Source organism: Macrobrachium rosenbergii, chromosome 22, assembly GCF_040412425.1.
Source record: "Macrobrachium rosenbergii isolate ZJJX-2024 chromosome 22, ASM4041242v1, whole genome shotgun sequence".
Classification (NCBI taxonomy): Eukaryota; Metazoa; Arthropoda; class Malacostraca; order Decapoda; family Palaemonidae; genus Macrobrachium; species Macrobrachium rosenbergii.
In genome coordinates this window covers 22,668,217-22,694,765 of record NC_089762.1, presented here as the reverse complement: position 1 = coordinate 22,694,765, position 26,549 = coordinate 22,668,217, and the positions used below count along the sequence as shown (strand labels likewise).

The 26,549-nt window shown below is 42.1% G+C and overlaps 1 protein-coding gene across 2 annotated transcripts in view; it reads right to left on the bottom strand.

Annotated features, from left to right (window-relative positions):
* The window catches only part of hd (humpty dumpty), a 106,683-nt gene extending 81,706 nt beyond the window's left edge, over nt 1-24,977 (bottom strand). Inside the window, exons 1-2 of one of the 2 annotated variants that reach the window (XM_067124401.1) lie at nt 24,887-24,977; nt 4,602-4,801 (exon numbers count right to left, since the gene is read on the bottom strand). In XM_067124401.1, coding sequence (XP_066980502.1) covers nt 4,602-4,801 — 200 coding nt within the window. In that variant the 5' untranslated portion in view covers nt 24,887-24,977. Of the gene's footprint in view, nt 1-4,601; nt 4,802-14,265; nt 14,404-24,886 lie in introns of those variants that run through there. The other variant, XM_067124400.1, reaches the window with a different exon arrangement.
* Between the last annotated feature and the right edge of the window lie 1,572 nt (nt 24,978-26,549).

Genomic DNA, 26,549 nt, shown 5'->3' with positions numbered 1-26,549 from the left:
GAGGTGGAGGCTGGGAGTGAGAGGCTGACGGCTGTCTAGGGGCAGAAACCTGAAGAGCCTGCACCACCGCCTGAGCAGGGGGGCTCTTGAACTACACCCACGAGAACGGAGGCTCTGAGTAACATTAGTAGCCCCAGACGGGCCGTAACAACGCCCACCTGGGGAAAAGATTAATTCTCCAGGTGAAACTTTTCATAAGATTTTTTGGCTCAAGGCGGAATGGGCAAGCCCGACTTACACCCTGTTTCAGCTTCCGGAAATTGACTCCGGAAGCTTAGGGAGCTGTACGCTGAATAAATTAGAAGCGTAATCCGGGGTTAGAAGATTCACTGTGAACGTATCTGTGAAATCTGTCACCCGGAAATGCTTCAGCGATACATTTTCAAAACAAGCCTGTTGATAAGAGGGGCTACAGTCGGAGCACAAGGGGTAGGAAACATAAATGAGGGCTCACTTATGGATCCTGCCAGACAGATGCCATGCTCGTTCTGACAGTCTGGCAAAACCCGGATAAGGGGATACCAGACCGGAAGGGAAGAAATGCCCTTCCACCAACCACCGTGTGCCCACACCCCCGACAGGAGGGTGCCTTCATGCTGGGAAGCATAAAGGGAAGGCACCAAGGTTCCCCAGACTGGAGGGGAAAAGAGGTGGAGGTGTCCAGAACGATAGAATTCCGGAACGGAGCAGGATTGAACAGGTGATCCATTGACAATGAGTCTTGAGATTAATCTCTTGGGATTTAAGCTCCTGGGAAAGGGAAGGCACGGACCAGGAGGTAGATAGATAGTTTAATAGGTTGACAATGACCCTCAAATCGAGCTCCTTATAAGGAGACCCGTAAAAGAGTTTTCAACAAAGGAAGGAGGGGGGGGTAACTGCCTTGCTTTGCTTGGGCCGTGTCCCTTTCCAGAAGACGATGCCAAACTCATAAACGGCACCGGATTAGAGATCCGAGACGTCCTCGAGGGGGTCCCGGAGCGGGTCTTCTTGGTTTAAAAAATTTTTTTTTTTTTTTTTTTTTTTTACTGATTTCACCTTAGGGACGGTAGACCAGGAACTGTCGAAAAGGGATGAGAAGCTAACGAATCCCCTAAAGGAAAAGTTTGCCTCACCTAACTCCGAGCTAAGCGGAAAAGGTTTCCCTCAATTATTCCCGCACCTACTTATCGCTCCGGGACGTCTTCAGAAAACTCTCCGTAAACAGTTAACTTGAAGCGAAGAGTTACGAGACTTGCGGCCGGCCTCCAGGAGGGGGAAACATTAGGACCCCAAACACCGGAGGAACAACTATTAATAAGTCATATGAGACGGAGTTTGGCGAAGGAAAAACCGATAGGTGTATATGAAACCTACCAATTTATCGAGAATCTCGCCCGGAAACGGAGTTTGGCGGAGGAAATCGATAGGCGTATATGAAACCTACCGATCCACCGAGAATCTCGCCCAGAGAGAGCCCAAACACCGAAAGAGTAACTATTAATAAGCCACATGAGGCGGAGAACCGATAGGTTTATATGAAACCTACCGAATTAACGAGAATCTCGCCCGGAGACGGAGTTTGGCGGAAGGAAATCGGTAGGCGTATATGTGAAACCTACCGATTTATCGCCAAAAGATTGACTATTAATAAGCCACATGAGGCGGAACTTGACGGAGGTAAAACCGACAGGTGTATATGAAACCTACGGATTCATCAGGTAGCCTGCTCGGGAGAGCATAGCGTACAACGCAATCTGCCGGGTGCCAAACGACTAATAATAAGCCAAATGAGGCGGCGTTTGGCGGAGATAAAACCGACTGGTGTAAATAAAACCTACGGATACATCAAGTAGCCTGCTCGGAGAGAGCATAGCGCATTTTTACAACCTTCCGAGCCAAGAATAAGTCACATGAGGCGGAGTTTGGCGGAGACGAAACCGACAGGTATATATAAAACCTACGGGTTCATCAAGAAGTCTGCTCGGGAGAGCATAGCGTACTTCATAACCTTCCGTGCCAAACTATAAATCCAAAACAGACTGCGCACCGGAATGGGAACTATAGACTCCGTGATCGCTGGTTTGTTGCAGGATAGCGGTGAAACCTACCGATTTAGCATTCCTGCACTTGACAAAACCAGCTGAAAACGTATGAGAAAAGGGCATGCTGGAACGGATGCCGGAGCAGAGTACCGTAGCAGCGACTTAGCCTAGTCAGACCAGGAAAACCCCCGGAAAAAACCAGAGAGAAAACCGGGCTAACAGGACAAAACTCATAGACATAAAAACAGAGTCAACGGAACATTCCGAAGCGATCATGTTTGAACAATATGTGGGAAGGTTATGAACTGTTCGGAAGTGGGCGCACTCCGAGCCAAGAGAGGAAAACCCCCGGAGGAGGATATCCTGAACTAAGTGATAGCGGTGGGGGGGAATAAATGCCGACCGCTAAACACTAAAACCGCCGGAGCAGTAAGCAAGGAGAGCGCCCAACAAGATAACGAAACACCGAACAGGTAGTAGCAAAAAGGAGGGGGAACGCCGAAAGTAAATAAAACAGAAGACAGTTAGGTGGAAAACGCTAACTGGCCTCGTATGAGATCCCAACAGTGAGGTGCGAACATGTAGGAAGCACCAGGAAGGGAAACAGTCGACGTAAAAGGAAGGGGGAAGGATAGGCCAGGAGGTTGGTAATCCAAAGTAGCGACCAGGGGTGGGACAGCACTCCCCGGGCGCCCAGAGATTCTCATAGATCCCCTCGCTATGTAAGCTGTGTTGCACGACAAGAGCGAGAGAAAAGGAGAGGAAGGGCAAAAACCTCTACGGCCAGGAGAGCAAAGAAAGATAAAAGGAGTGTGAACAGGAGTGGGGAGAGCACTCCCGGTCACCTCCAGGTCCAGGTGGAGTGCCAACTCAGACACACCGAGGGACAATCAATCAATGCAGAGGAGGGGATTTAGGCTACAACATAAAATAAGGATAAATTGCTCTCAAGCCTTGGAAAGTTAACAAACCTTGAAAACAAACCAAGGGGAGAGAGAGAGCAAAGGATAAAAGGGAGAGAAGGGGATTCTCGATACCACAAAATAATATATATATAGTCGGTAAAAGAAGTGTGAACAGGAGTGGGGAGAGCCCTATCAATTTGTTTTGGGTATTGGTGTTGGATAATTCCCTTATCATTATCATTGAAGAGTAGGTGTCTCTTCAACAGTCTTGAACAGTTAGATGGTTCCTAAGTGCCCACCTGCTTCAGTGTCTGGCAACTGTAAATAACATCTTTCTCCTTTGACTGTTTTGTTCATGGTTTTTCTGTTTAACATGTGTAAGGATTTTTCATGGTTGTTAATGCATTACAACTCATTTTTAATAAACTGGGTTTGTCAATTATTTACTTATGCTGATATCATTTCAGTCTTGATAGGAATATATCTAAATTTCCACTTACAACCTAGAATTTGTTAAGCAAGATTTTTTATTGCACAAAGTTTTACAATTCACATTAATTTTTCTTTACTTATTATTTCTTCATATTGGCTCAGTTTGGTTATATTAAATGAGAGTTATGTCATCAATCACGTTTACTTTGCCAACTCTTTATGTTGATTTGTGGCACTGACAAAGTGAGTTCGCAGGGTTTGTTGCATATAATGCACTACAATGACAAACATCCTCTGCTCTCTTCTTCACCTAACTCGCTGTTTTAACTGGCAACACTAGGTGGGCTGCTGCTGCAAAAAGTGTCAGTTTCCCGTACAGTATCAGGTTTAATAGTACTCAGTCTACTCCAAGTTTTATTTTAGCTACAACTAAAAGGTGGAATAGTTTGCCTAGTGCAGTTGTGGAATTTTGTGACCTACTCAATTCTAATAGTTTTCAGCTGATGATTTAAAAGAAAGATGAAACGAACTACTGTATAAAGTGGGATTTGTCTAAGCTTGCTCTATAATAAAGAATTTCAAGCCTACTTGAACTTCTGAAGTTCCAACGACTCAACTATTTGACTGTGAAGACCATTTCATAATCTGGTCCCAGCTGGAACAAAACTTCGAGAAAACTAGGTGGAACTGAACCTCACAAAAGAAAAACCAAAAATGTTGGCATTAAACTGAAGTTAGCAACAGCTTGGCATTTAATTGTTTTCTTTTTAATTCTTTCAAGCTAGCAGAAAGTATTGTTATCTTCAGGAAGAAGTTAAAAGTAAAAGTCGAAACATCCGTAAAAGTACAATTTGATTTCAAAGAAATTTGTTGGGCCAGACATTTCAAAAACTACATGGTTCTTCTTTATATGGAGAAAAACCACAAAAAACAGACCAAGGTTTATTTATACAAAGTCCATGGGAAGAAATTAGGGCATTAGTTGTACACTAAGTTCCTGATTCCTTCCATCAAATTGGTTATAAATGCTTCAATCTGAGCGTTAAACTTCATTCTGAGAAGGGTGTTAGGTAGTATTGGTTTGTCATGGTCATTCTGGTAAATGCATAACCAGCTACCCTTTCATAATAATGGTTAGGCGCTAATACAGTAAGACATACAGACAGACCTACCAAAAAATAATGTTTTTTAAATATACTTTTCATAAAAAATCTAAACTAATGTGTTCATTATCACTTACTTGAAGGGGTTTCGCCTTTTCACACCTTGACTTAATGAATCATTAATCCGTCCATGTACTGGGGCCAAAATCTGCAAGGTGTTTGTAGAGCTTATCATACGAGCTTGCAAAGCTTTCCGTTTTGCCTTTAATTTCCTGACTTTCATAACATCTTCGGGACGGATCCATGCCGGAGACTTTGCTGATGAATCAGTACTCATCTGAAAAGTATTTAACATTTATTTTAAAATCATAATTTTTTAAAGTAATTGTATTTTTCCTAACTATACAAACCTGAGGTCCTTGGCATTAGGAATTGCTTTCAGCGGAGCTGGAAATGGCCGTTGAACTTTCAAACAAGGTAGTTAGGCAGTTAACTACCGTCTGGGAGGCGGGAGTACCGCCAGCCCCTATGTAAACATTCCAATTTGCCTTTCAGCCCAGGTGTCAGCTTGAGGGGTGGCATGAGGTGAGCATGAAATGTAATGTAAAGGACCTCAGGTTTGAATAGTTAGGAGAAATACAATTTACTTTAAAAAACTGTGATTTGTTCTGACACGATATACAAACCATCAGTCCTTTACATTAGGAAGACTCACTGGCTGGAGGGGGGAATCTGAGTGAGTCTCTATGAACTGACTTGAGTTTACCACACCTTGTCTTCCCTTCCTGGTCGATAGAGCGAGGTCTTCCCTTCCTGGTCGATAGAGCGAGGAAGGGAAACTGCCTCTGACATAACGATCAGGTTGTAAGAAACACGAGATCAACTGTCAGACTTCTGGGGCCCTTTGCATGAATGAGGAAATGTCAGTTCAGACAAAGTAGGCTAGGAAGAACTTAAAGTTGGTGATATTAAGGCAAATACAAGCGTTGGGTTTGTCTTATTGTCATGGTCTCCTTCCTTCCCTTGCTAGAGGAAGGAGTGGGGTTGCTTCTATGATCCTGAAAGGAAATAGAACATAAGCTCTAGTTGAGTCCTTACCTGCATCGACCGCCAGATCCAGCATGTAACGGCACGTCCGCTCCCTGCCCGTAGGGCATTGGTTTGTCTTACTGTTGTGGTCTCCTTCCCCCCTTGCAAGGGGAAGGAGTGGGGTTGTTTCTATCAACCTGAATGGAAAATAGAACGGGAGCTCCCATTGGGTGCTTACCTGCATCGACCGCCAGATCCAGCATGTAACGGCACATCCGCTCCCTGCCCCTGGGAAGAGAGCCAGGATGGGGAGAAAGAAAAGAGGCCAGTCACCCCACATTCATTCTCCCAATCACAACCGTACATCTTAGGCGAGATGCAACCTGTCCTGTTAGAGGAGCCGGGTAAGCTACACAACTTATTGAGCAGCCACCACAGGACCCAAGGAAAACATGTCCAAGGATTTGTGGGCAACATCCCGAAGGTAGAAGGAAGTGAAGGTGGTCTGTTGGGACCACACGCCCACCTCCAAAGCCTGTGGGACCAACAGGTTCTTCCAAAATGCGAGGGACGGACCAGTGCTGCGGACTTCTTGAGCTCTTGGATGAAGCGTACCGGTGTCATCTTCTCCAGCAGCAGAATCCACTCTCCTTATCGTCTCACAAAGCCAGAATGAGATCGTGTTCTTGAACACTTCTTTCTTGGTTGAGCCAGTGCTAACAAAGAGTTGTTGACACTCAGGCCAGATGTGGCGAGTTCTCTTCAGGACATCTCGTCTGGATCATTACCTACAGTCCTCTAGGGAGGAGATCGTGAAAGACTCGAACCAAGCGTCAGGGACCGATGGATTCTGAGTCTTCGCGATGAAATCCGGGATGAAACTGAATGTAACTGATCCCCATTCCCTCGAGTGTTTAACATCAAAGGAAAGTCCGTGAAGTTCGCCAACTCTCTTCACCGATCCCAGGGCAAGCAAGAAGACGGTCTTGAGGGTCAGATCCCTGTCTGACGACTCTTGTAAAGGCTCATACGGTGCAAGAGTCAGGCTCCTTAGAACAAGAGTCACATCCCATGCAGGGGGGCCTGAGATCCCTGTGTGGGCAAGACCTCTCAAAGCTTCTCATCAGTAGGGATATCTTGAAGGACGAGGAGATATCTACACCCTTCAGCTGCAAGACTAAGCCGAGTGAGGCCCAATACCCTTTTACAGCTGAAACGGAGAGAAGATTCTCTTGGCGAAGAAAGACGAGGAAGTCCTCGACCTGCTGAACAGTAGTCCTTACCAGAGAGATACCCCATCCACGACACCAACCACAGAAGACGGACCACTTTCCCTGGTATACCACTGCGGAGGATCATCTGAGGTATCCAACCATCTCCCTTGCTGCACGAATCGCAAAAAGCCTCTCGCTAGCAGGAGATGGTGGATAACTTCCAGCCGTGAAGACATAGGGACTGCACTGCCAGGTGATGCCACTCGACGTGGGGTTGACACAGCAGGTTGGGCCAGAGGGGGGATTTCTCTCAGCGCCTCAGAAAGGAGAGCTAGCAGGTCAGAAATGGCCTGCGGCCATTTGTGTGCCACCAGAATCATTCTGAGATTTGGAGTGATCGTCATTTGGTTGATCACTCTGCTAATCAGACAGAACGGAGGAAAACATTGAGGTTGTCCCACGGGTGCTGGAACACATCCTCCGCAGCGGCCCATGGGTCCGGCATGGCTGAGCAGAAGACCTGAAGTTTTCTGTTGTGCCGGGTAGTGAACAGATCAATGACTGAAAGCCTCCACAGGTCGAACAACCTTTCTGTGACTTCCGGATGAAGGGACCATTCTGTTCCGATCTCCTGATTCTGGCGGCTGAGCTTGTCTGCCACGACATTCCTCTTGCCTGGAATGTACCTGGCTGACAGCTCTACAGAGTGAGCCAGCACCCACTCGTACACCTACATCGTCAACTGGTGGAGCAGGAGGGATACCAGACGCCCCTGTTTGTTGACATATGCCACTACCGTGGTATTGTCGCTCATCAGTACCACGGAGTATCCCACTGCTTGATCCCGGAACTCTTGGAGAGCCAGGAAGGCTGCCTTGAGTTTCAGGATATTGATGTGAAGGTGCTTGTCGTCCCGGTGCCACACTCCCAACGTCAGCAACTCCTCCAGGTGTGTGCCCCATCCCGCAGTTGATGCCTCCGAGAACAGCAACTCCTCCAGGTGTGTGCCCCATCCCTCAGTTGATGCCTCCGAGAACAGAAGCATGTCCAGAGGGGGAGTATGTAAGCATACTCATGTTAAGAGGTTCCTGTCGTCCACCCACCAGTGTAGATCCTCTCTCACATCCTCGGAGAGAGGAATGAGAAAGGACTGGGGGTCTCGGGACTGGGATCAATACTCCTTTAGTCTCCATTGTAGAGACCGAAGGTGAAGACTCCCACGAGGAACCAGCTTCTCCAATGCCGAGCTGGCTGTTCCTGTCGAGACAGAAACACTTGTGCCACCTTCCTGAACTTCTTGATATGAGAATGCGAGGGAATGACTCGCTGCTACCATATCTATAAGCATGCCCAGGTACTTTATCCTCTGCTTGGGGATGAGATCCGATTTCTCGAGATTTGCTACAATCCCAAGATCGCGGCAAAACTCGAGGAGCCGATCCCTGTCCTGTAGCAACTGCGAGCGAGAACTCGCCAGGACCAGCCAGTCATCGAGATACCTCAGTTGATGTATCCCGTGCGAATGGGCCCAAGCTGACAAAAGAGAAAACACTCTCGTGAACACCTGGGGAGTGGTCGAGAGCCTGAAACAGAGTGCCCTGAATTGGATAAAGCGGAGGTACTTGCAAGAGGACGGATGAATGGGTATTTGGAAATACGCATCCTTCAAGTCCACCATAAGCATGAAGTCGTTCTTCTTGATGGAGGCGAGCACGGGTCGCGCAGTCTCCATCGTGAAACGAGTCTGGCGAATGAAACGGTTCAAGGGAGAGAGGTCTATGACCGGTCTCCAACACCCCATGGCTTTCTCTACGAGAAAGATTCGGCTGTAAATGCCTGGGGACCGATCCGACACGACTTCTACAGCACCCTTGCTCAGCATGGCTTGCACTTTTTGCATTAATGCGATGACCTTTGGAGAACCAGGAATGTAGGTGCAGAGACGAACTGGTGTGATGGTGAGGGGTGGCCAAGACTCGAGGGGTAGTAAATATCCCTCCTGAAGGACATCCACTATCCAGGTCTCAGCTCCGTATCGCTGCCATGTTGCCCAATGACACGACAGGCATCCCCCCACCTTCGGCAGCAGTTGAGGGGGAACGCCGCCCCTAGCGTTTCCCCTTCTTCTTCTTCTTCTTCCCCTTGCCTCCTTTACCAGACTGGAAAGCAGGCCAGAAGGGGCACGAAAGCCCACCCTTTCCAGAGATAGAAGGCTGGGTGTTCCCTCAGGATCCCTTCGAAGACTGGGACTTCTTTGGGGATGAGGAAGTGCTAGCCTGACCCAAAGGCCGGGCTGCAGTGAAACGCGAAGACCCGGAGGTCTTGGCCAATGCCTGGTGGACAAGGCGATCGCTGTCAACAGCCCAATGCTTGTCCACCGCAGCATCTACCAACTCTCTAGGGGAGAGAGAGACAGAACCCAGCAATGGTCCGTTCCGCAGAGTCACTGCCGACTTGGGCCCCACGGACCTGGCGAAGCGAGAAACAATGGCGCCTCACCTCTCCGCTTAAGGACAAGGTTGGCTCACAGGTTTGCCGTCTGGTGGGCGATGTAGATGGCTCTACCTCCAGAATGGCGCAGTCTCCCGAAAGCGGAGTCCTCCCCGGGTACGATAGCGCCCGAGGAAGCAGCCATTTTGGATATCATGAACGACCACAGATCCAACCAGGAGACTGCCTGGAAAGCTGCCATGGCAGTGGCTTCCAAGGTTGCTGCCTCTTGCTGCGAGAGAGAAATACTTTCTGCAGTAAGTTGCTGCAATGAGAGACCCAGACCTAGGCAAACCAGGTCTGGGTCAACCTGTTTACGCGGCAATGCCCCTTCCAAGGCGTGTAGAAACGCTTCTGTCAAGGCAGAGGAGGGGGAAGCAGCCTGTCCAAGCGGTTCGATCGCAAAGAATTGTCTTCCCCAAACACAAAACCATTCACTTGATCAAGGACCCCCTTGGCAAGCATGGACCACAGCGGCCCCACTGAAACCTTGGGGCCCTTTTTCGATCCCCAGAAGGATTCAAGGCGTGAAGGACGATCCACAGACGAGGCCGTGGTCCCTTCCCCGAGATCGTTGTGCTGACAAATCAGTGCAATTACCTCTGCAAAAGTCCTCTGTATCTCGGGGGTGTCTGCGCCCTGGGGAAGAGGACCCTCAAGTCCTTCCAGGGTGCGGTACTCCCGATCTACTTTCCCCACAGGAGAGAGAACCTTGGCAGACCCCTGTGATCCTTCCTGCACCACGCAGGCGTATGATCTGGTCAATCCAAGAACCAAACCTGGAACGTAAGCCCCCGAGGTCAAACTCTGGGGAGACGACTCAACGGAGTTCCTCCTGTCCGACTCACACCAAGTCCTGGAGGTTGAGGGGACAGGTGAAGCAGATCAGGCACCCCCGCCGGTCTTGCTGGCGGAACCAGCAGGAGCAGTGGGCCAGGAGTGGTCACCAACCCGCGGTGATGATGGCAACCTGGGTTGAGGAGAACACTTTCGCCTCAGCGAAGCATTGTCCCAAGGAGAGCAGAGCAGTTCACGCGATTCAAGCCAGGCGCTCGGCTCCATCGACTTCTTCGAGGCCGAAACCTCGCCTGGTGTCCGGACTCAAGAGACAGGCACACCTTCCTGGGAACCTTGCTTGGCACTCATAGAAGTGCTAGCAGGAAGAGTCAGAACACCTACTTGTCCGGTTTCTTTTTCCCGTCCTGTGCCTGAGTCGGTAAGGAGGGAGGTCTCTCCGGTACCAGACCGGGGTACCCGGGTCTCCTTAGAAACCCGGGTACTCGGCACAACTCGCGAACAAGTGTCCATTACAACACTGGCCTTAAAAGCAGACTTCTTCGGCACAGCAGCAGGAGTGCAAACCGAGGTCTGCACGCCCTCGGCTCCTGAGATGGCTGACCCGGGGGTCAACAAATCAGTTCCCTGGCCCACAGGCTGGGAAGAGCTGACGAGAGATCTCACTGCCTTCCCTGTGGAAGGAGACAGTCCCTTAGAAGTCTCGGGACTTCTGGTGGGGGCGGGGGGGAGACAGGCTTCTTCTTCTTCTTTGGCTGGCAAGGCTAAGAAGAAGAAGAGGTAGCAGATGATGAGGATGACAAAGACGATGAAGACGACGACACCTTCCTAGGCCTCTTCTTCGACTTCTTCTTCGTCATCTTCTTCAGGATGGCGGTCAGGTCCCCCATCCAGGAGGAAGCACGAGAAGATACAGGAGCAGCCAGGGGAGCCAGGGAAGCAGGCACAACCTGGGTAGTGGGGACGTCAATGATTGGGCCAGCAGCTACCGGGGTAGGTGGAGCAGCGTGGGAGCCAGGTATGCATGGGTAGAGGGCACGGGTGGAGCAAGAGCAGGAGTCAGGCCGGGCCAAGAGTCAGGAAATCCAGGAGCCAGAGCCAGAGTCAGAAACGAGGGTGGGTCGGCAACAGCCAGGGACAGCAGGAGCAGGTACTGAGATATAAGGCACCGATGACATGACCATACTAGAGGGGCCAGGAAGCCAAGAGGCAGCGGTACGGCATGAAGCATGGCAGGAGCAGCTGATACCTGGGTGCCCAGGTGAGAGGCGACAGTCACAGGCAGCTTGGCAAATGACGTCATGATGACGGTTGACATGGTGGAAGCGGCAGCTGCGTGGGTTGTCGCAGGAGTGCCGCACAGATGAGAGATCAGGCCCTCCAATGATGGAACGCCAGGTAGACCAAGGCGCAGCCAGGTAGATGTAGTCAGAAACCTGGCCACTGAGGCACGCTTCCACAGCCAAACCTGAAGGCAAAGTCGGGTCAAAAGAGGAACCCTCTACTCGCTCTGGGGGAAAAAATGAAAAAATTTCCCCCCCCCCAAGTAAGGAGAGGCCCCAGAGAGGATATCCTGATCATCTGCTCCCCCGCGGCCTTCCACACTTGACGAAGTGAGTGAAGAAGGTTGGGGGGGTGGGGAGTCCTCACCCAAAGGAGAGGCAGCAACAAGGGGAAGCTTGCTGGGAGGGAGAAACGATCCCGACGAGTTAACCACCAAGGGAGTCATCGGGGGCATATAACCCTCAGATGACGCCTTGGCAGGCTTCCTTTGGTACTGTCTCCTCCCCTCAAACTTCGCCCATTGCTCGGCAGACCAGGAACAACACTCCCAGCAAGGAGAGTTATGAGAACACACACATCCTCTGCAGGTGGAGCAAAGGGTGTGTGGGTCCATAGCAATATGCTAGCAGAAGCTATTGTGCTTCTTCCCTCCCACCCCATGACATGCACACTGGGGAAAGGAGGGCTTACGGGGTTTATCAACATTCATAATTAATCAAAAACAAGAAAGATCCCACTGGGAAAACAGCTCAGCAGCAGTCAGGGCAGATAGCAAGAAGCACATCTGCAGCGCACAACAGCCGAAAGCAAATTGGAACGTTTACATCCAGGCAAGCAGTACTCCCGCCCCCCAGATGGTAGTTAACTGCCTAACCACCTTGTTCGAAAGTTCAACAGTCGTTTCCAGCTCCGCTGAAAGTAATTCCTAATGTAAAGGACCTACAGTTTGTATATAGTGTCAGAACAACTAGCATTTTCATTCTTTTTGGAGCAATTTTATTTTTAAAAGGTGTGTGACATACCTTTTGAAAAACTTTACAACTCTTTACATGTCCAAAATTAAAACCATCTGTTTATGTAAGTCCACACCTAGTGATATGCATGAGGCAAATGCCAAGTGAAAGAGCTTCATTCCATTTTTCTACCTATAAAAATATAGTGTACGCCGCAGCACTGATATGAGTAGCAAAACTGTACATTGTATTCTATAAAATAACTGTATTGTCTAGAAAACATCCCAACTAATTGCACACATGTATTAAGCATTACTTATGAGGAACTGATCTTGAGCATACAGGAAGACAACATACTTTTAACAACAATATATTCTATTGAATAAAGCAAAATACATTAAGTGTAAAAAACATCCTCAATAACTAACTGTGATCAGATATAATAATCTTGACACAAAATACTAGTAAAGAAACTACACCAAACATTTTTCCTTTCCAATCTTAGTAGGGAATAAGAGAGATATAAAAGAACAGTGCTTGCAGGTGCTAAGTACATGTATGACATACAGTAAATTTACCAAGAGACCTCTTCATTTTTGGCTGAATTTGTTCATTCCTGGATTAGGAAAAGAGGTATACATGTGCATACAAGCTTTGTACCTCTCAAGGAATATGCTACGTTTCACTTTTATAATTTATATGGTCCTTCTATGTAAGACTAGGATGAGTTGGGGGGTTTCCAAAGCCTCAACTCAGTTAAGGACCTGGCACTATAAGTTAGGTTACGTTAGAGAAGTAATATTAGGATGCACCCCCTGTGACTGGCATTATGATGTCTTTGTCCCTTAAGCTCTACTGTTTTGTGACTGATACTTATTAAAGACATGAACCACATGTTTTACTAACTGCTTTTCTTGCAGTTGATGTATTTCAGACTATTCCTGTTGGTGCAGTTTATTTGCCTTTATTTCACCAACTCTAAGTACCCTGGTTTCCCATTGAGGTCCCCCATAATTGTTATATATGGGGGGCTGAGGAAACACTAAAATGAGCAGTTTGCACTAACATTAACGGTCAGAAATGCATAAAACACGAGATAACCTATCAAGAAAACAGGTTTACACTATATGATTCTTGTACAGCATTGGTAAGAAATTACGGCATCATCATATCCTACTACTTTTTCCTCATATAATTTTAAATAATTATGATGAACTTTACACTTGGATATGTCAGAAATATTTGGTTCATGCATTACATGATGCAATCCCCTTTGGTCTAAAAACAACAGTAGACTTCAGTGAAAAACCTAACTACCAGTGTTGCAGGCCTTAGTGTCAGGGGAGGGGGTTGGGGAGCAGAACTACAGGGCTTCCACAAAGTCTTTGGTAGTACCAAAGAATGCTGGAGAGGATGGATGACATATATAAAAAGTAGGTTATGAAACCATTGGCCGAATACAGAGTACGAGGTCACGTATTACTTGGGGGGTCCAGACCGGATAGGACATGGCATCCAAGGTTTGGTTAGATAAAGGTAAGTCTGGTTAGGTTATATTACCTCTGAAATGCCTACAACAAAAATGACTACTTGGCCCACAGTAGCCCTCACCCCCTACTATGCACTCGGCCCCCCAAATATAGTTCCTGATTTTGCCTTTAGTATAAAAGTATAATGTAATGTCCAACGTCAAGTTCAGTAGCATCCCTATCCTAACTTTCACTAGTTTTTGCGTCCATAAAAAGACTAGTTCTTCCTGTGGTCACACATTACTGTTAGATCAAAGGGGTGTGTAACAAGCTAAGATAACCATACTTTCTGACGGAAATTATGTAAAAATCTGTCAGCAAAATTAGCCTCTATTTTGCAACAATAATTAAGCTACCAAATACTACCCTACTGTATTGTAATACAACACCTATTCCATTCTGGATAACTTTTAAGCTCAAGACCGGAGGCAATTCTATGGCATAAGCCTAAAAAAAGTTGGCTCGAATAATATATGCCTCAAGGCTGAAAGGATTTGTACCACTTACAGTATATGAATGCGGTTTATATCCAGTTCGAAATGGACACTTGTTACTGCTAGGCATTTATTTACCGAAAACTGACATGCATGCAGCCGATGCAGGCAGCAATACAAATTCCCCACGAAATATTTGTTTACAATCAACTTCTTCAAAGTTGAATCAGGAAAGTAGGACTCGAAATCATATCATTTAATTTCTTTCGGTAATGAACTTAAGAAATTACATCCTGTACATAACATTTTCCTCGGTCACTTACTGTTAAATGAAAGTATTTAAATATTCTCCATTCTTGGGGAAAAACCAGAAGCTAATACAAGGCATGCAAAGTATATGTGTAGATACGGATACACACATTCATATACTTTATATGTGTGTATGTATCTATATCTATAAAATACTTTGTATGCCTTGTATTATCTTCTGATTTTTTCCCAGGGATGGTAAATATATATATATATATATAATATATATATATATATATATATATATATATATATATATATATATATATATATATATATATATATATATATATATATATATATATATATATATATATATATATATATATATATATATATATATATATATATATATATATATAATGTGTGTGTGTACACATGGAAAACAAGTATTTTCACTTGACAGATGTGTAAGAAATGCACAGGTGAACAGCGGAATCTTTGTACATGTTAGTGAAAACAATCACAATCAACTAGGCAGGAACAAAAAAGATAGTTTTTTCTAATAATTCACTAGAAAGAAACATAACTGAGTCCAATTTTATAAAAGAAAGTATCGGCAAGAACGTGAATATTAGTTATTGCATGTGTGATCTTGATCCACTAATCTAAAAATAAATATGTGAGGAGTTTAATTCTAAGGAAATACTTGAAAAACGGTAAAGTGAAGTGGGGCTCCCCGAGGATTTGTAAATTTGACCTGTCACCAACGAGGGTAGGACTCCACCTACAAACACCTGCCGGGTGCAAATACTTGTTTTCCAACTTTTTGTATGTTCGTATAGATTGTCGTCCTAGCATATAAATTATTAATGTCCACCACTTCGTATCAGTCCTCTGAAGATAGCTTAGTTAGCAATTAAGTCGACACCGTTCAGAATCTACAGCCGTTTTTCATTAATCCCCGATGGTGTCTGGTGTGTGTATGTGTATGCATATATATGAAGACAAAATCCACGATGGAAAGAGAAACAATGGGGTGCTGCGAGGCCTTTCGACTTGTCGTCCTTTACTTAGACTAAAGAAATATAAAAGTAAGTTTACAAAGAAAGCTCATATAAATGACAGATGGGGATTACAAAGGAGAAAATATGTACCTGGAATCCAACACAATTGAAGAATTAGTAGAACTGCCAAAACAGAGTTAGATATTTAAGAGGTTGTACAAAGGATTAGGATCAACCGTTCAGAAGCAGGGACAAGACAATTAAAAGATTATACAAGGGGTGACTGACTACCAAAAAAATGTTATAAAAGTACAACTCAGTAATTCTCTTTTTTTTTTTGTGAACAATGACAATTTTTATATTAGCCAATCTAGCAAAGATTTAGATGTACGTATTAAGTCACATAAGTATTCAGTCAAAACTGGGCAAACATCCAGTGCTATATTCATTCAAGTGAAAACTCTCGCAGGATAAATTGGACTGAAAGTTCAGTGATTGCCAGATCGAAAGATTTCTCTTCCAGAAATCTTTTAGACTCTGCTATTATGCAGTTTACTTCCAGCTGTAATTTGAACCTTAGCCCTGGCATGTATTATTTGGACCCCTGTATTTGAAAAATGTTCGAGAATGACCTAAAAGATAAAATCATGGACTTAATTACAAATTAGTTACCTTATATATATCTTCTATGTATTCGTACGTTTAATATAATTTTTTTTATTTGTAAAAATGTCCATCTTGCAAAAATTGTTATTGTTTACAAAAAAGATCATTACTGAGATGTTTTTTTATCACGTTTTTTGGTGGTAACTCACCTCATTGTATAATCTTTTAATTGTCCTGTCCCTGCTTCTGAACGGTCGGTCCTAATCCTTTGTAAAACCTCTTAAATATTTAACCCTGTTTTGGCAGTTCTGCTAATTCTTCAGTTGTGTTGGATTCCAGGTACATATTTTTTCCTTGTAATCCCCATCTATCATTTATATGAGCTTTCTTTGTAAACTTATTTTTATATTTCCTCAGTCTGCTAAGTAAAGGACGACAAGTTGAAAGGCCTCGCAGCACTCCACTGTTTCTCTTTCCTTCGTGGATTTTGTCTTTATTTATATATTCATCACATTCCATATTTTCGTGATTCAGTTATTCACACACACACACACATATATGTGTGTGTGTGCGTGCGTGTGTGTGTAAAGAGAGAGAGAGAGAGAGAGAGAGAGGTGATGCACCACAGAGACAAACACACAACAATCAAAGTTATATTCACACTTTAACTACAGAGCTGTGAATGAAACCCTTGCGCAGAGAATTTCTACAACATTACCCATTTAATACACCTACACAAAAAGTTCATCAGCAGTATATCAAACTCATTACATGCACTGTACGTGCATTCTCTCCCTTCCTGAATATTAGGGCCTCTCCACTCCATCTCTTTCACACATCATTCCAGCACTTTCAGTACCATTGTAAGGACTGGGGATTGAGAGACATACTGGCTGGGTGTTTACTGGTTTATTGGTAGTTCCTTACTGAGATTAATGTACATGTTGTTGTTTTAGATTTAGCTGGCCTTGTGCCAGCATGGGTTCTTGCTCCTAGAGCAGCCCGTAATAATGTACACGTTGTTGTTGTTTTAGATTTAGCTGGCCTTGTGCCAGCACGGGCTCTTGCTCCTAGAGCAGCCCGTAACAATAATGTACAGAATCTTCAAAGATGTTATTGATGCGTGCGAGCGGTAAAGTAGCGTCTATACACACAGGCAGGTAAAAACAGAGGTACAGACTCGGGCATCTGTGTTTGTCGGCAGACAAACAGATGGCGATACTGAGAGACATAATTAACATACAGTGATGAAACATTTATCAATGGAAAGGCCAGGAAATTCTACATATGGCCAATTGCATGAGATTCAAGACAGATTAATGAATACAATGCAGTAGCATAATATATGTGAAATGGCGAGACGTTTGGCGTCTTCACAAACAGAAACATACACACAGTTTGATACAGAAGATTCGTTGGAACATTATGAGTACATGATTAGAATGCTTGCATGGCAATGCAAGTAGTGGTGATTGTACATACATCAAGACAACAATGGTTAGGGAGAAATATTGTATGGTTGAAATCACGTTCCTTTAGAGAAAGAAAACGAGATGCTCTTGTTGTCTTGTCCACTCCGACGGACGACGAACACACGCACACACACGTGTTTGGAAGGGACGGCGTCAGGCTCTTACAAATACTCTCCCCCAAGACGTGGGTAACGTCTGATTAATCGGCCCAGCTGCGGAGACGACTGCTCAGGCAGAGGGTGCGGTGCGGTTGTGTTTGGAAGAGACGGCGACGGGCTCTTACAATACTCCCCCCCCCCCAAGCGAGGCATCGATGTGGAAATTGTCTTGCCGACAATTGTAGTTGGCTCGAAGGGCTCGGGCTAGGGGCGGGTAGGAGGCTGAAGGGTGGCACCGGCCGGCAGGAGCTCGAGGAGGAGGACGGGAGCGGGTTGAAGGGTGATGTCGGATGATCCTTCGGTGGCCGGCTCGAGGGCTGAAGGATGACGGCGGCTGATCCTTGGTAGCCAGCTCGAGAGGGGCGGCAGCAGACTGAAGGATGACGTTGGCTGGTCCTTCGTTGGTCAGCTCGTCCAGTACGAGTGCGGGGGCGGCTTCAGGTTTCCTGGAGGAGGCATCCAGGGCTCCGGTGGTGGTGTGGGTCATCTCGGAGGGTCGGACTTCTACTGAGAACTCGGGAATGGCGGGAAGCAGTGAGGCAGTGAAGGGTCTGTCGGTGCATGGGTCGTCATCTTGGGTCGGCCAGGTCCTTCGGGTCACTCCGGGGTCACCAGTGTAAGGACTGGGGATTGAGTAACATACTGGCTGGGTGTTTACTGGTTTATTGGTAGTTCCTCACTGAGATTAATGTACATGTTGTTGTTTTAGATTTAGCTGGCCTTGTGCCAGCACGGGCTCTTGCTCCTAGAGCAGCCCGTAACAATAATGTACAGAATCTTCGAAGATGTTATTGATGCGTGCGAGCGGTAAAGTAGCGTCTACACACAGACAGGTAAAAACAGAGGTACACTCTCGGGCATCTGTTTGTCGGCAGACAAACAGATGGCGATATTGAGAGACATGATTAACATACAGTGATGAAACATATATCAATGGAAAGGCCAGGAAATTCTACATATGGCCAATTGGTTGAGATTCAAGAAAGATTAATGAATACAATGCAGTAGCATAATATATGTGAAATGGCGAGACGTTTGGCGTCTTCACAAACAGAAACTTACACACAGTTTGATACAGAAGATTCGTTGGAACATTATGAATATATGATTAGAATGCTTGCATGGCAATGCAAGTAGTGGTGATTGTACATACATCAAGACAACAATGGTTAGGGAGAAACAGACGGAAATATTGTATGGTTGAAATCGCATTCCTTTAGAGAAAGAAAACGAGATGCTCTTGTTGTCTTGTCCACTCCGATGGATGACGAACACACGCACACACCATCCTCTCTACCACACTCCATGTACTAGTAAATTACACACTCTTTTCACTAACCTATAACCCCCTATGCTTTTCCCATGAACATACCATCTCAAAATATTCTCAAAACACCTCTTATCTAAGTTAACCCTGTCAAATCTTCTACATATCTGCATTTCTTATCAACTAAATTCTTCTTATGCCCTATATGTGCAAACACCCCATCTCAGCAGCTTCCATATTTATCTTTTATTTTATTTTAACATCCCCACTTCATTTCCTTAAAGGAAAGTTGGCTCAACAATTCTCAAATGCATTCCTACCATGGTTCCCATAGACACTCCAAACTGGATCCCATCTTTTGCATGCACCGTGGTACCTTCCTTGCTTAACCTTGTGACTGAATTCTTCTCTCATACTACCATCATCTATCATATTTAATCCAAAATACCTCCATGATCTCTTGCCTCTCTTCTGTATTCACACTTACTGTACATCTTTAAAATATTAACTCCATCGACTCAACCCTACATTCATTTTAAACAGCATCTCTCCATTTACATATTTTATTCTGTTCAAAGTATCTCTCCATTTACATATTTATTATGTTTAAAGTATCTCTCCGTTTACATATTTTATTCTGTCTGAAGTATCTCTCCATTTACATATTTTATTCTGTTTAAAGTACCTCTCCAAATACATATTTTATTATTTTTTAAGTATCTCTCCATTTACATGTTTTATACTGTTAAAAGTCTCTCCATTTACATATTTTATTCTGTCTAAAGTATCTCTCCATTTACATATTTTATTCTTTTTAAAGTATCTCTCTATTTACATATTTTACTCTATTTAAAGTCTCCATATTTACATATTTTATTCTGTCTAAAGTATCTCTCCATTTACATATTTTATTCTGCTTAAAGAACCTCCCCATTTACATATTTTATTCTGCTTAAAGAAGCTCTTCCATTTACATATTTTATTCTGCTTAAAGAAGCTCTCCATTTACATATTTTATTATATCTAAAGTATCTCTCCATTTACAAATTTTATTGTTTAAAGTATCTCTCTCCATTTACATACTTTATTCTGTTTAAAGTATCTCTCCATTTACATATTTTATTCTGTCTAAAGTATCTCCCCATTTACATATTTTATTCTGTCTAAAGTATCTCTTCATTTACGTATTTTATTGTCTAAAATATCTTTCCATTTCCATATTTTTTTCTGTTTAAAGTATCTCTCCATTTATATGTTTTATTCTGTTTAAAGTATCTCTCCATTTACATATTTTATTCTGTTTAAAGTATCTCTCTATTTACATATTCTGTCTAAAGTTTCTCTTTATTTACATATTCTGTTCTGTTTAAACTGCCTCTCCATTTACATACTTTATTCTGTTTGAATTATCTCTCCATTTACATGTTTTATTATGTCTAAAGTATCTCTCCATTTACATACTTTATTCTGTTTTCAGTATCTCTCCATTTACACATTTTATTGTCTACAGTATCTCTCTATTTACATATTTTATTCTTTTTAAAGAATCTCTCCATTTACATATTTTATTCTGTTTAAAGTATCTCTCCATTCACATATATTTTTCTGTTTAAAGTATCTCTCCATTTGCATATTTTATTCTGTCTAAGGTATCTCTCCATTTACTCATTTAATTCTGTTTAAACTACCTCTCCATTTATATCATTTATTCTGTTTAAAGTATCTCTCCATTTACATATTTTATTCTGTTTAAAGTATCTCTCCATTTACATATTTTATTCTGTTTAAAGTATCTCTCCATTACATATATTATTCTGTTTAAAGTATATCCCATTGACATATTTTATTCTGTTTAAAGTATCTCTCCATCTACACATCTTATTCTGTTAAAATATCTCTCCATTTACCTATTTTTTCTGTTTAAAGTATCTCTCCATTTATATATTTTATTGTCTAAACTATCTCTCCACATCTGCATATTTTATTCTGTTTAAAGTCTCTCTTCATTTACATATTTTATTTTGTCTAAAGTATCTCTCCATTTACATACTTTATTCTGTTTAAAGTATCTCTCCATTTACATACTTTATTCTGTTTAAAGTATCTCTCCATTTACATACTTTATTCTGTTTAAAGTATCTCTCCATTTACATTTTTTATTGTCTAAGGTATCTCTTCATTTACATATTTTATTCTGTTTTAAGTATATCTCCATTTACATATTTTATTCTGTTTAAAGTATCTCCCCATTTACATATTTTATTCTGTTTAAAGTATCTCTCCATTTACGCATTTTATTCTGTTAAAATATCTTTCCATTTACCTATTTTTTCTGTTTAAAGTATCTCTCCATTTACATATTTTATTCTGTCTCAAGTATCTCTCCGCATTTACATATTTTATACTGTTTAAAGCATCTCTTCATTTACATATTTTATTCTGTCTAAAGTATCTCTCCATTTACATATTCTATTCTGTTTAAAGTATCTCTCCATTTACATATTTTATTCTGTCTAAAGTATCTCTCCATTTACATATTTTATTCTGTTTAAAGTATATATCTATTTACATACTTTATTCTGTTTAAAGCATCTCTCCATTTAAATATTTTATTCTGTAAAAAGTATCTCTCCACATTTGCATATTTTATACTGTTTAAAGTATCTCTTCATTTACATATTTTATTCTGTCTAAAGTATCTCTCCATTTACATATTCTATTCTGTTTAAAGTATCTGTCCATTTACATATTTTATTCTGTCTAAAGTATCTCTCCATTTACATATTTTATTCTGTTTACAGTATCTCTCCATTTACATATTTTATTTTTTTAAAGTATCTCTCTATTTACATATTTTATTCTGTTTACAGTATCTCTCCATTTACATATTTTATTCTGTCTAAAACATTTCTCCATATACATATTTGATTCTGTCTAAAGTATCTCTCTATTTACATATTTTATTATGTTTACAGTATCTCTCCATTTACATATTTTATTCTGTCTAAAGTATCTCTCCATTTACATATTTTATTTTATGTAAAGCATTTCTCCATTTACAAATTTTATTTAACACGACAAAATCTCTTAATGTGTCCGTGCATATAACAATTATAACAACGAATCTGTGGAACCCGAGAACTCAACCCCACCATCGACCTTTGGCTATTCCGAATTTCAACAAAACCCTTCAAAACGCGGACTGAATCTCTGCGCCCTACGCAACCATAGGCTGATCTAAGGAATCTCTGATCGCTATTTCCTCTCCTCATTTTTGCAACTTTCCTCTTCTTGATCAAATCCGTTAACTATTCTTGGCTGATCCCAAATACAAAATTTCCCAAGTCCTGCAAAAGGATACCCCTTATAAAAAAAAATACAAGAAAAAACAATTTCCCCTGAAAGAATTCCCACACAGTACGAAACCCACAATGTTAATCCCAAAACTCAAAAGAAAGTACTAATCAAACTCATAATTAAATCCAAAATCAATTAAATCCAAAATTAACTAAACACAATACTAAATTCAAAATTAATTAAACCCAAAATTAAATCCAAAGTCTCATGGGAAAAAAAAAAGGGTGGACTGAGCGCACAACTGACCACAAAGTATGTCAAGATGAACTTCACGTCTTCAAGGGCAAACCAAGAAAAAACCCTCAGTCTTCCCCCAAGTAAAGAAAATGGGAGTCTACCCTCACATAAAGAAAATGGGACTCGAGCAGATAGACACGAGAGAGAGAGAGAGAGAGAGAGAGAGAGAGAGAGAGAGAGAGAGAGAGGAAAAACATTCTCTCCCCTCCCCTCCCCCCAGTGCAATACCCCATTCCCCCTATCTCATCATCCAAGGTCTACCAAAGCACACAGAAAAAACGCTGGGGACAAAACTTCGGAGACACGTCTGCCTCTCCTGTCATCAAGACAAAAAACTGCTGAGTAAGCTTACAGCAACAGCTCTCTCTTTACGTACATGCATGTATGCACCCAAAATAAAACACATATGTATGTGATTATAAAAAAAAAAGTTTAAAAAAATCTAAGAAATGTACACACTTGTGTAAGAAATGTTTACTTACAGTAACTCAACAAATGTCAAATAAATTACTACCCAATTATCAAAGTCCCTAGAGATAATACAATAATAAAATACTCCCCTTTATTAAACCCTAAATGCCGATGTGAACTGCCGATTGCTATATAAAAAACATATAAGGCACTCTCAAAATGCATGTGCGCTCCCCATAGGATGGTGCAGAATGCGAGACACTCCGCCCAAACTAATGATGTCACCTGACACGTCACTCAGGGGATGACATCACTACAGTCCTGCCCAAAAATTAGTTGTGGTGTAATAAAAAAAACAATCCAATCTGACACTAAAATTAACAATAAAAAAAAAGCTAACACTTATGTACACCTCTGCTTGACGATGCGAGAAGCTTCTCACCAAAGAAAGTGAGAGAGAGAGAAAATTAAAAGGAACACTCGCGCGTTTTACTACACACAAGCAGTCAAGATACCGCAATTACACACACTGCGCACTTTATACCTACCTAAACATTCCCCAATATGAACTAAAGCCCAGAAATCCCTATTAAGACACTAAAACCTTGCGCCCCATGACACATCTTTAAACACACACAGAGACTCGAGCTCGAGAAAGACTGACGCACGAGTGCATTTTTATACCTACCATCAAACTTATTCTGAGATGCCAATACCAGTATTAATAAGATAGTCTCTCCTAAGAGTATACTTATCTATTTATCCATTCAACCATCTATTCATGAACTATTACTAGACACTTAAACAAGAACAACATCAACCAGTATTAATAAGATATGACACATCTTTAAATTCCTTCACCCTCGTCTTTTCTATTTACACAGAGACCATAAATCAGAATCTTGGAAGAAAGACTGACTACACACAGACAGGTAAAACGGACAGGTTCAGAATCTGTGTTTGCTGACAAACAACAACAGCTATGGTGATGAAACATACATCAGTGGAAACCTGAACTCATGAACCATCAAAGTCTTATTCTTCTGAGATGCCAATACCAGTATTAATGCTTAGGGAGAAAAGATATGTCTCTCCGGAAGACGCTCCTGTTTTGTATCAACCATCTATTTATCCATTCAACCATCTATTCATGTATAACTGCTGCCAACTCGAGGAGGGCGGAGCTGGTTGAAGGTGTCGGATGCTCATCCCCAGGTCAAGGCAGGGCCATATTCTATTTCTGTATCCGTTTTAAGAACAACATTTTCATCTTACTTTTCTAAGATCTAGCAGAATCTTGGAAGATGGCTCATCCCAAACAAATTCCTTCACCTCGTCTTTTCTCTGAATCTATCTTCAAACAAAGGCCTACTGGAATTAAACATGTCTTCAACAAACAGAAACATACACAGTTTGATACAGAAGATTCGTTGGAACAAACTAGACTTTATTTGCAAATTTAACGAAAGTTAATTCAATGCTTAGGAAAGCTACGATCATGAAATGGAGTGGTTTCCACCCCCTATGAATGGCAATCATCACAAGAGGAAATTCTGATTCACAAATATTCAGATTAATGATTCTACACCAACCAATGCTAGTGACTAACACCCTGGTAACCAAATAGAGTAAAAAGGTTAATTATTCTAGACCGCAATAATTGTCATATAGTAAGTAAAAGAATAAACACCACTTCCAAAATATTCGTCCTCAAGGGACGAACCCAGAATTTCTGTTAAAAGAAACATATCATATATTAAAACCTGAAATAGTGTTACTTGACATCAATATTCAAAATCGAAAAATGTACAGTGGAGAACAGAATGGGAAAATTCATAATGGAGACACAGAGGAATTTCGCTGCAGCACAACTGGGTATTTCCACATAATGTTTGGAAAAGATATAGTGTTCATAAGTTATGGTACTCACTTCTATGGCATGAAATAACAGATTTTCCAGTGGCGGTCCTTCAACACTGCACCACTAACAAATCAGACCCAGTCACAAAATGAAGTTCCCCGGAAGTGTCTGTTCCTCTGATAATATACCATTAGAGAGTGCCACACACATACGCACTCACACTGTCTCCATGCACTTAAATCCTGATCATGGTCAGGAAAGCACAAATACATGCGTCAGATACCTCACTGTATCTGTGTAAACCTCCAATGTCGTCACAACCGCACATGCAGTGTATGTGTTTCTAACAGGCGCACATAGTTCGTCACTGACATATATATATATATATATATATATATATATATATATATATATATATATATATATATATATATATATATATATATATATATATATATATATATATATATATATATATATATATATATATATATATATATATATATATATATATATATATATATATATATATATATATATATATATATATATATATGTGTGTGTGTGTGTGTGTGTGTGTGTGTGTGCGTGAAGGACAAAACCACACTTCATGAAGACACTGGACATTTATTCTACACACCAAGTAAAAATGAAGGTTAACTGCTAAATTTCACCAACATTTACAAGTATTACATAAAGCCCAAATCTTTGGGGGGCTGCAGCCCACCTGGCTCGTACGCCTATGATATTGTAAAGTCTCTGCTGAGTGAGTCTTCTGTGATCTGTGATGAGCGACCTGTTTTCTTTCAATTCCTCTCCTATAGGAGCGGGTCACGCAAAATCAGCCATATCGAACCAGCCATGCCTTTCTATGTACATTTATACCTGTTACTAATTTATTTTGTATCTGTCTCTTTTGTACATGTATCAGAATGTTGTCATGTCGGTCACTGTCCATTTTTCTTTGCACAAGAATTGTATTTATGCATTGTAATTATTGTCAAGTGTAACTGACCTCTGGTCACCGAGGTTCCATTTTATTCCTTTGTGTGACGTCAGTCCGCCGCTATATAAATGGCCTGCGTCTCCAATAAAGTAGCAGTAACTTTCTCCTGCTCATTTCTTTTGCATCTCTTAAAAGATCATCTGATGACGATCTTCAACGATATGCAACCATGGGGTCAGCCTCCACCTTTTACAATAAATTTATCATATTTCCTCTTTCTCTCTGCTGTTGTATCCATCTATACACAGTTGTTCTATTTACGCCAAACTGCCGAGCAATATTGGCAGTTGAAACATTAGACCTGCGAGATAATGTGGTGTGAGATAATCTTATCAGTGCAAGCAACGAGAAAGTTTATCTTTCCTGCCTGGGTGTGGCGTCACATGATAACGTTACGAGTTTTTTTTTTTTTTTGCTTTTGACAATGATTATGGTAGAATAATTTCTTTATCTATATAATTTTGCTAATGATTCTTCAATATTATTTTATTAATTAACATGCTTTTATTTGGATTTGAAATATGGTTTCTTCTTTGACTCTTTTCCTCAATCATCTAACGTGAAATTTTTCAAAATGTTGGTCATTTATCGTGTGAGGTTCAAGAAATGTCAGAAGTGAAAGACTGATCCTTTATTATTCTCGACAGGTGTTTATGATGTGGAAAGCGGACGGAAAGGTAGCGGGCGACCTGAGCCCCCCCGCTGCGTCCATACAGAAACTGTGTT